We start from the raw sequence: 11,002 nt of genomic DNA on the forward strand, positions 1-11,002 counted from the left end.
CACAGACTGTGGCCATGCTTGGAGCTCCCAGCTGCAAGTGTTGCCCATCGTGATCCCTAAATGCCCGTTGCACAGCTAGGCTGCATGGATATTGAAGGCAGAGGTCTCGGTTGGTTGGTGCTCTCCAGGTCACAGTAGCATTTCCTTATGCTCTTACAAGTGTTTGAAAACCCAGCAGATCTGTTGTGCACTGTGACTTTCTTCCAAACTGTTTTCAGTTGTTTTGTGTGTGTGTGCATATATATACATACATACGTGTGTGTACATATACATTTAGATAAAAAATAGTTCTCCAGTGTTACTTCTTATGCGAGTAATGTATTTCAGTCAAGAAAGCCTAGGAATATCATCCTCCTCTTTTTTTCTTCATTTTTTTTTTTTGAATGAGATCACTTTTCCATTATTTTGGAGGTAGCAATTAACAGGCAATCCATATTATTAATCCTTCCATAAAACTTTGCTCCAAGTACGCATTCTGCTCTCTGTACATGCTGGCTTCCTTCTCGCGGCAGCCTTCTGCAAAGCAAACGGATTGGAGACCATCATCTTGCAATTCAAGCAGGAGTTCAGGTTTCTTGGCTTCGTGAAACGCTTCCTTCAAGCAGATCGTCAGATCCATCTATATAAACTCTTGGGATCTTTGTGGCCCCTTTGGTCTCCTCAGGTCTTACCTGGATGTATCTTATTTATTCAGCAGAGACCTCTTCCAAATCATCCTCCGTCCTGCAGCTCTGTTCAGGCTGCAGTCTCTTGCTTTTCCCCTTTTAGAAGTGCTTCATCACGGTGCTTTATTTCTCTTTAGGGCCAGCGAGGGCACTTTGCAAGATGCACTTTACACTTCTTTTAGCAGGCAGTGCTCTAGCTGCTTGTATACTTATGTGTTACAAAAGCTTATTTAGTCTTGCGTTGCTTTGGTTTAAGAAAAATAAAATAAAGAGGGGGAGATTCCAAGCAATTCCAAAGAACTGACAGATCTCTGCTGTGGGAGCTGAACATAGTTAGCCAGTGCTGACTAGCGTAAAATCCAAGTGGAAACTTGGATGTGGGATGTTAAAGTGGCTGCTATGTAACCTCGTGGTGAGCTACAAGAACCGCTTTCTCCTGGAGACTTTGCTGTTTCTTCAGTAAATACCTGGAGTAAATATTTAACTTGTGAATGTAGGAAGAGGCTTTTGTACCTGACCACAAGCAGGTTTGTTTGGTTTCCTTTCCTTTATGGGCTTCTCAGCAACATTTGTAAAGCAATTGAGGATGTAACTGCAGCTTGGGGCAGGGAAATCCCAGGGCGCAGGTGCAGGGGGAGCACAAACGAGTTTCACTATAGATACAAATGAGTGTCCAGATATTTTGAACAGATGCATAAAAGCTACTCCAGTGTTTGTGTAGTTGTCTTGTGTACTGCACGAGGTGACTTGAGGGAGTCAGTCCTGGATCTTTCCGGTGCCCGCTCCGGGCCCAGTTTGGCATTTCAGGGTTCTCGCCTGGTAGCTCTTCCCCAGCAGCTGCCAGGCTGAGCCTGTGCTCGGGAGCTCCCCGATCCGGGCCCACTCTGAGGTCCAAGCAGCCACGACGGATGCAAGTTTTCAGCCCCTTATTCCAGAAATCTCCATTTTGAACGTTTCAATTCCTAATTTAGAGTGTGACAAAGACTTGGTAGATCAAATCTTGGTGCAGACTCTAGAGCGTCCCGTGAGTTTATCTGCATTTCTCTCATGTCTCCAGACCTGCTCCTGTCCTCTGTCATCTCTTCGTTGCCTTTCCAGCTCTTTCTTTGGTTCTCTGACAACATTCAACCCAACAAGCAGGGAGAGCAGAATGGTGCTGGGGTGGTGGGGAGGGACAAGCAAGCTAAAAGGTCTAGGACCTAATGAAGATACTGCCTATATATTGTCTAGGTTCACTTAACGGACAGCAGCAAACTTGACCAGAAATGAGAACAGAACAAGTTTTGAATCCTCTTCACTCACAATTATGAGCAGCAGCACAATACTGTTTTCATTAATCTGTGTTTTTCCTATAAAACTCTTGGAAAATACCGACAGTGAAATGCTCTGAGGGACTCTGTGCTTCTTTAAGCCCTTTGTTTCAGTCAGGAACCAGGAGAAGTCACTGCAGCCTGACAGTTTAAAATTTGTGTTATTCCCTTTACAGTGCACATGGCTTAATAATAACAAAAAAATCACAGCTTTTAGTTTTAAGTATGATGTAGTAGGCTCTTTATATGTTAATTTTGCATATGCAGTGCAGAAGAATGAAGGGTTTTTCCGTTCAGGTTTCGTCAGAGCTATCTTACAAAGTAGGGCTGTATGTAAAACTTGTGCAGTTAGTGTCGTGCTCGTGACTTGTATGCAGATGGCAGAGCTTGAAGCTGTATTAAAATTGCTTGCATTAGTAACATTTAATTGTGGCTGAGTTTATCCTTTGTGTTAACATGTCTGAACATTCAGCATTTCTGCCCCACGAGGAACATACAAACATGCTAAATACTAATTCATCAGAAGTACAGGGTTTCATATTTATAACTTTATTATTTTTAATTTCTGTTCAGTTTCTTTTTGCGAGACACTAATTGTAGTACTGTCCTGCCGTACTAAAGGCGCCTTTTTGTGGGTAGTGCATGTCTTGCTGTGTAGATCATACTGCATGTTATTGATGCATGTTTGAAATTTGTTGTGTCCTTCAAGGCATGATAAGTGGCTATCCACCGGTGCTGCCGCCTTTGCAGGGCCCAGTTGATGGCATTGTTAGCATGGGCAGCATGCAGCCACTTCACCCAGGGGTGCCCCCACCCCACCAACTTCCGCCAGGTATGCCAGGCATCCCGGGCATCCCACCACCCGGTAAGACCGTCATCCTCATTCGCTCCTTGTTTCATGTTCATGTTTTCGACGTTTTAACCCATTGTTGTTATCCGCAGCTTGGCTCGGTCATAGCTCGTTTGGTGGTTTCTGAACGTTACAGGTTTGTGTAGCTGCAACACACGTGACCAACTGCTGAGTATATGAGGTACAGGCAAACGGGTACCACTGACAACAGCACGTGCAGCAGACCAGGATGCTGCTCCATCCAAACACCTGATAATTCAGTTTATGAGAGGTCTGAAAAGCTGAACTCAGCCTATTCGGTTCTTTGTCGCCTAAATTGCATCCATATTCCTTAAAATAAGACTTTCAACTCCTTTTTCATTATGTTAATATTCTTCAGTATTCAGACTGCACTTAAGTAAATGCAGTCATTTAAGACCTCTTGGCCACAGGTAGGAGATAAAAGTGGATTGTCTTTAAATAAGATAGACGTTCTGCTTTATATCAATATCCTAATACATTGTTATAAAAAAGTGTTCACATTGAACCTTTAAGATAGATGAGTAATCAGAACTGTGCGGGTAAGGTGAGCTCCCTGTATTATTGTGGCCAAATTTTGCACTGATTTTTGGTAGTATATTTAGGGTACCTTTGATATTTGCTTTTCAAACTCTTGTTGAATGCTGAGCTGAATGAGCACCGTGACAGCTCATTAGTATTTTTTTTTCACTGTTAATGTCTTAATGTCATTAACCTGTTCCTCTTATGGGCGAAAATGTTATGTGCCCTATCATCCTGTTATCTGCTGATTATTTTGGGCTTGTTTTTACCTCTGATATGTCACGTGGCCACTTAGATGATGTGTATCCTGTGTGTTCAGCAGTTAAACTGTTCATCTGTAGGCAAAAAGTGGTATCCTGTTTGCCTGCCCCTGCCTCATTTCCAACTGTGTTTATCAGAAACTGTGTTAGGACTTGATATCTGTATGTAAACTGTTTGTTTGCTTGCTTTATTATTATTTTTTGATCCATCAGCATTAGGTATGCCACTTGCATCTTCATTGGTGTGTGAGATTCACTGTAGTGTCAGGCAGCAGCAGAGAACAACAACGTGTCTGCAAGTCCCTCTCCAACTCGCAAGGCAGTGATATTTAAACCCAAAAAAGCAGCATCTGTTTGTTCAGGAAGGGGAACCCAGGGCCATGCATGACTTCTGCAGAGGTCATTTATTTTTCCAACTGGAGGAACAGGCCACGTGTGTGCTGTTTAGAACAGAGAGGGGACAGGGGGCTTGCAGGACCACAGGAGTAGTGAGGAGCAGGGCTGGGCAAGCCAACGGAGGTGCCACGCGCTGCTGCTGGGCAGGATGAGGCTTCCTCCCCTCCAAACCTCTTCACTTCGTACCAAGGAAGGTCTGTGGCACAGCACAGCCCTTGTCATCAGCCCTTATGACATCCTGTTGGCACACGTGCCTTCAAATAAGGGCTGCATAAGCTGGCGGTTCATTCATTATATGCCTCTATATCTAGTGCAGTGTCACATCTGATCACTGATGTAGAAAACCATGTGCAAAATAAACTCTTAGAAAGACTGAACTACATTTTCAGCTTTCCAAAGAAAGGATATCTAGTTCTGACAAGTGGCATAGAAGGAAAAACACAAAAGTAGCGCTCATTTGTTCAGCCCCAAGCATCTACATGTGAGCTCTCAGGAGCTGCAGGGCTCTCATTTAGATTTGTATTTTTTTTGTTTGACACTTGGCATCTGCTGCACTCCAAACAACGGGGATAAAACTAATGCTCTTTATTTTTGAAATTTATTCCAAATGTTCATTTGTCTTGTGTGTATATATATAAAGTACTGTTTAAGCTTAAGCTTTTTGTGTTAACAAAACATATAATAGATTTTTTCTTTTTTTGCAATGTTTTGACTTTCTCCTGCAGTGAATGTAAACTTGAACACAGTGAAATGGTGAAACGTTGATAGAGTTTTTTTGATTCCAGGGAGATTCTGTGAAGTTGGAGTTCTGTATTCTGAACTGAAAGATTTAGTTAGGTGGTAACTAAATAACAAAGAAAGAGGAGACTACTGTTTTCTTTAGTTAAATGAATTCAATGGTCGACATGCAAGTGTTGGACAGTTGTCATTGGCTTTTTTCTTTCTTTTTTTTTTTTTTTTTTCCATCCAGAAACTTTTGAATTTTTTTTCCTTTTTTTTTTTTTTACTGGGACAATCGAGGGTATCTGAATGTAGTACAGCTGCTTAAAAGCACTAATGTCAAAGCATTTTTTTTAATTAAAAAAGCAGTATGTGACACTGCTCTGAAATGAGACTAATTCTTTTTTTGTTTGTTTGTATTTTGGAATATAGGCGTTATAGGGCAAAACGTATCCCCCATGATAGGCACTCCAGCACCAGGAGCAAGCCCCTTTGGACAGCAGGTAAATCATTTTTGCATGATTTATGAGGCTGTAGGACTCCAAATTAGCTGCTAAACAGCATCTCCGTTAAGATTCGTTGGGATGCACGTTGCCTTTCCCAGGGAGGGCATAAATAAAACGTACACAGGGATATTTAGGGCCATTTCATAGCTTAGCCTCAGAGGTTGTGTGTCTGTTTATGGGATCAAATGCTACTGGACTAACCAGGTTCCAGTGCAGAGTCTTCCGAGAGTGCTCCCTTCCCCTGCCCCTTCCTCCTTCCATTAAAGGAACGTGAATCATTTCAACTGTTCCCCAAAATGAGCTCTCTCTCCCACTTTGTCCTTACAGATAGGAATCCTCGGCCCGCCGGGACAGCAGGCGCCACCTCCGTATCCCGGCCAGAGCGCGGCCGCGCAGCCGGTCATACAGCAGCCCACGACTCCCATGTTCGTCTCCCCGCCACCAAAGACCCAGCGGCTTCTTCACTCGGAGGCCTATCTGAAATACATTGAGGGCCTCAGTGCTGAGTCCAACAGCATTAGCAAGTGGGACCAGACCCTTGCAGGTAAGGCTTTGTACCCTGGTGTTTCCTGACAGAACATGCTACCTCCTACACGTCAGTATGTTTAGCTCTTATGAAAAATGCTGAATAAATCTGTTTATTTAATAAAATGTATCTGTGCAAGCAGTAGTTAAAAACAAATCGGACATGCTGGAGATGTGTGTGTTATCACCAGGCTAATTCCATTAATGATATGGAAATCTAAGAATCGCTTGTATGGGCTCAAATACCAGAGATACGGAGATAAAAATACCGTAGGGTGATATTCTGCTTTTTCTAGTAATTGTGGTAAATACCAGAGGCAGGACAAATTTAAGCAAACCAGCAGATAACTGCTCCGTTCCTTGACTTTTCAGCACGAAGACGGGACGTCCACCTCTCCAAGGAGCAGGAGAGCCGTCTCCCCTCGCACTGGCTGAAGAGCAAAGGGGCTCACACCACCATGGCCGATGCCTTGTGGCGGCTTCGAGACTTGATGCTGCGAGACACCCTCAACATCCGCCAGGCCTACAACATCGAAAATGTTTAAGGGCATAATTGCTTCTTGGATACCGGCTTACAAGGAGTTTTGTGGAACAGCAGCCGTTTTAGTTATGGGGTGGGGAGAGATAACCAACAATAATTTGTATTGCATTTTACTGTACATTGCAAGACCATTTTTATATAAGGACACTTTTAATAAGCATATTTCACTTTTTGTTATATTAAGTTGACTTTATCAAATACACAGATTTTTGCATATGTTTCCTTTGTTTGAAAGGCGATTTCATAATTGGTTAAGTGTAGTCGAGGATTCATCTTTCTTATATTTTATTGCTGAGAATCTGATGCCATCGTTTTTATAAAAAAGAAAAAAGCAAACAAAAAGTATTTACAGATTGGTACAATGGAATGTGAAATTAGTCATAGTTTACATCTTTAGAAGAATGTGTGTACATGTGTTTGTGTGTGCTAGCCACTTCCAGCAGAAATGTCACTTGGATGTAAGCAGGGAGGATGTCTTGAAATTAAGCTAAAGGTAAGGGGTGTGTTGATGCTAGGAAAAGAAATCAAATTTGAAGTCAATACTAAGGCTGCCGAATGAACCACAGCGATCATGGAAGTGCTGGTGTGGATGGGACAAGCGTGTCCCACCTGCTGACGTTGTCCAATCCTGTCCAGTTATTTAATTGTGTAGCCAAGGCCATTATGATCCTAAATTAGTAGCAAAATATATGTGCTTTGCATGCCCTTGAAAGGTGAAATGTTTTATCTACCCCGAGCTGCTCTGGGGGTTCTGCGATGTGCCTAACACCTGGCAGTGGGAATGGGAAGCTGGTTCCCTAAGCAATTGCAGGGGCCTCTGTAGGAGTCCTGCAGAGCTTGGGATCTGGCCAGGTCTTGGAAGGTAAGTTAGAGAAGAGAGGTTTGTGAAGTAATGCAATGTTTTTAAATTCTCACACATCTCTTGATGGTCAGGTATTGCAGAATATCTTTGTGTGCTTTCCTTAAGTGTCTTGATTCACCTTAAAGAACGTTTTGCAGGGCAGATGGAGAGACATTTGATGCGTAAATCTAGCTTTAACAAAGTACTTGCTGTATGTGTAAACTCAGCATACCTAGTAGGTTGGAGAAATAAGAGAACTTGCATTGCAGCCTTCGGAGTGTTTTTTGGTGGTGTGTTTTTTTGTTTGTTTGTTTGTTTTCATTTGTTTTAATTAGTGAGGTGTGTATGGACCTTCTTGCCAAATTTCAAGTTTTCTGCTAAGGCCTTGCCGGTCCTCATAACCAAACAACCTTTTGGACTGCAAAACTATTAGTTTAAAGGTAAATCCTTTCATGGTACTTCATTTTACGCAAAAGAAGGAATACTTTTTATTTCATTAAATAAGTGAGAAAGCAGTATCAGTTTGAACAGTTGGTGGCAAGGACATTGTCACTGCAACTCAGTCCAAGTGAAAGAGCTGAGGTACTGATGTGCTTTCATCTGACTGCTAGAAATGTTCATCATGTAGAAATACATTTTAAAGTGTAGCAGCATAAAAAAATACATTTGGCAGGAGGTTAAATGTTTTATTCAAATACTGGATACCTTGGGTTCTGTTTCAGTGATGTAATTTATACTGTTGAGGGAAGCGATATGCAAGTATGAACTGTTATTTAATAATCCTGGTGAATTCCTCTTCGTCTCCCACTCCAATTTTCTAGTCATTGTGTGGAAAACGCTACAATTACAAGTAGGCCCTTAAGGACAGGTGAGGTCAGATGTGCAATGCATGGGAAGGAGATGGAGCTAAGCAGTGTGTAGGGAAATGATGATTTTGAACTCTCCAAGTCGTGCACCTGTGGTACGGAAATTCCTTACTGGCCTTGGTAAATTACCAAATTTATTAAACAAAGTAGAACCGGAATAGTCCTAGACCTTCCCCATATATACAGCATTATCTTGGAGTGTATTTGAATTATCACAGACTTTGCAATATTTAGCTGCAAAGACGGGATGTGGAACTGAATTGAGCAGCAAACGCTAGTTTTGAGTATTTGGAACCATCATGGATTGTACTAATACCACCAGATTCTCTTATTTCTCAACATTAACACAAATTACACCAAAGAACCTGGGATTAATTTTAGTTAAGTTATTGTTTTATTTATTTTCTCTTGAGGACTGGATGGGCCTCCCTCAGGAGCCTGTAGAAGGGAACCGTTTAATTTATCCGAAGGGCAGTGGTGAGCAGACTGGCAGCACTGGCTCTCTCCCACCCGAGGAGCTGAGCCCCGGCTCGGGCCGCTCCGTCCGGCCCGGGAGAGACTGGAAGTGCGGAAAAATCCCGGCTCCTCCCGTAAGGCGGTGCAGAGCACTACCGCTAAGCCACTGGGCTGGCCCTAATCAGCTGTTTTAGCGTCGTTTATTTATTTCAAAATCATGTCTCTGTGTAGGGGAGGCATTTCAAGTCGATTGCAAGAAAATTTAGGATATAATGGCTACAGTCTAGAATTCAAAACCAGCACAAGAAGCTTTTTTCTGACTCTGGTTTAAAAAAAAAAAAAAAAAAAAAAAACCTGTCTGTCTAGCTGTCTATCTGTTTCTTTCTCTTTCTGGGTATTTGAATCCCTCTTTTGTTTTCCGCCACCATTCATTGTATTGGAGTAAATGAAACTTTCATATTAAAATAAAAGTGTGTATGGGAAATGGTTGGTTTCTGTGAGAGTGGAAAAATAGATTAATCTAGGACCGGTATTTTCATAAACCCCTTGGAGACCACTTATTATTTGTTTTGCTTTCTCAGTCCTTCCCTTCTGTGAGAAAATACACTGTTTGTGTAAAAACTCAAAACGTTGTTGGTGATTATTTGGCATGTTTTTGGACCTGGTTAATTCACGCTTGGCTTTTCCTTAAATTCTGTACTCCCAAAGTTAAGCTGATAACCAGGTTTATAACATGTATGTACCATCAGTTTGTTTACCTGAGTCTTTTTAATTTGAATAAAAATAGTTTGCAAAGTGTTTTGGATTAACCAGGTTTGAGTGTCCCATCAAGACTTGCGTTGTCAGGATTTCATTTCAGGTAATTGTGGCTGTTGCGGATCCAGCTTTACTCGAGCCCTTGGTCTGTGCGTGCATGTGTGTGTGTGGGCAAAAACCTATAGGAAGGAGCTTCTATATTGTCCTGGTTAGGGCAAGATGTGGCTGGAAGGAGGTGAGAAGAGCAGCGATGCTGAAAAATACGGGTGAAAATTGAGCCGTAAGGAGCATGAGCAGTAAACCTTGAAAACTGTGTGGTGCATTTGGAAGATGCTCAGTACTGATTATGAAATTCAGTCAGTCGGTTTGCCTCTATCTTAATTAAAAATAAATAGCGAGCCTTAATATTCCACACGGGAAGTTAACCTGTCTTGGGACCAGCTTTCGTGCAGCTGGCTGATAGAGGAAATGCACACACTAATCTGGAAAAGACCCCTTTTACAAAATAAAAACCAGGATAGAAAATTTCCTTAGTGTTACTAGCAGCAAGAAAAATCAAGTGATAGTGGCACCCTGAGTCTGCAAGAGCTGCTAGTGACAAAAAGGCATTTAAAGCAGCCAGAACCAGCATTGCATTTAATTAACACAGCTTGGATCAAAAGGGTGAATTGCTCCTTAAGCAGCCTCCCCCCTTGACAAAACTTGCAGCTTTGGAAGATTGGGTGAAGTCACAGGGCGGAGACCAGCTGTTTCTGATAGTCCTTGGTGTTTTGCTTTCTCTGTCAGACACTGTGGGTCAGTTGTGGGTGTGCTGAGCTTGCCCAGCTGCGAGGGGATGAGCTTCAGCAGCGCTTCAGAGCGGCTGTGTGCGTTGGCCATCAAGGAGGACATGAGATCTGGTCCACTAATCTATGTGAAGCATTCTGATTAGTGCAAAATTCTGGGTACAACATCGCGCCGGGCTGGCCGCAGAGGCCGTCGCGCCGCGAGCAGGCGCTCAGCGCCGGAGCGGGGCCGGGCGCTGCCCTGATCCGCTCCCTTGGCCTTGGTCGCCCTGCCGGCATCACGGCCAGCCCCGGCTGCCACAGCACCAGCCCGTTTGCTTGGCCAGGCCCTGGGAGCTCATCCTGTGCAGCTCATGCGCAGCCAGGGGGACGCACCGGCGCTGCTCCGCAGTAACGAGGGACACCTGGGAGTGCGACGAGTGTGCTGGCCTGGGCCCCGGTAAGAGGCAAAGCCCCGCGGCCCCGGGCTCGGGCCAGGGCCAGGGCCAGGCAGGGGCTCGCGGCCATGCTGCTCACTGTCCCCCTGCCCTCACAGCCCCCAGGGTGCAGCCACAGCCGCCCGATGCCGCCAGCACCAGCACAGAAGCGGCGGCAGCTCCCAGCTCTGCTCGTGCTCCCGGCTCCAGCTCAAGAAGCCGGCAAACACGCGCGTCGCCCTCCACCTCTGCGACACCCTCGAGCTCGCCATCAGACCCGGCGAGCTCCGCAACCAGCAGCCGAGGGGAATCCGCGTCGGCTTCCAGCTCCCCGGCTCCCGAGAGCAGCCCCCAGGCAGCGCGGCCAGGACCAGAGCGGCGCCCAGGACGCTCCCACCTCGCGCACCGGACGCAGTGTCCCTGCCGCTCCTTCCCCTGGCTCCTGGCACTTTGCTCAGGGGACACAGCCCCTCGCTGTAGCTGGGTGCTTGTGCTTGGGTGCAGCTCGCTCATGCGGAGAAGCACGAGCCCAGAGTAAAGGTGCCGGTCGATGCAGGCAGCGACCTCTG

At 44.6% G+C, this 11,002-nt stretch overlaps 1 protein-coding gene across 13 annotated transcripts in view; it reads left to right on the forward strand.

Annotated features, from left to right (window-relative positions):
- Positions 1-6,655, forward strand: part of PBRM1 (polybromo 1) — a 51,420-nt gene extending 44,765 nt beyond the window's left edge. For 9 of the 13 annotated variants that reach the window (XM_088527375.1, XM_088527355.1, XM_088527380.1 and 6 more), the window contains 4 exons: positions 2,685-2,840; positions 5,174-5,244; positions 5,575-5,791; positions 6,145-6,655. In XM_088527375.1, coding sequence (XP_088383501.1) covers positions 2,685-2,840; positions 5,174-5,244; positions 5,575-5,791; positions 6,145-6,317 — 617 coding nt within the window. In that variant the 3' untranslated portion in view covers positions 6,318-6,655. The remainder of the gene's footprint in view (positions 1-2,684; positions 2,841-5,173; positions 5,245-5,574; positions 5,792-6,144) is intronic. The other 4 variants (XM_088527393.1, XM_088527408.1, XM_088527416.1 and 1 more) reach the window with 1 other exon arrangement.
- Positions 6,656-11,002: the final 4,347 nt, after the last annotated feature.

The sequence above is a fragment of the Tinamus guttatus genome, unplaced genomic scaffold (assembly GCF_059628265.1).
Source record: "Tinamus guttatus ecotype Peru unplaced genomic scaffold, ASM5962826v1 Tinamus_guttatus_pri_ptg000026l, whole genome shotgun sequence".
Taxonomy (NCBI): Eukaryota; Metazoa; Chordata; class Aves; order Tinamiformes; family Tinamidae; genus Tinamus; species Tinamus guttatus.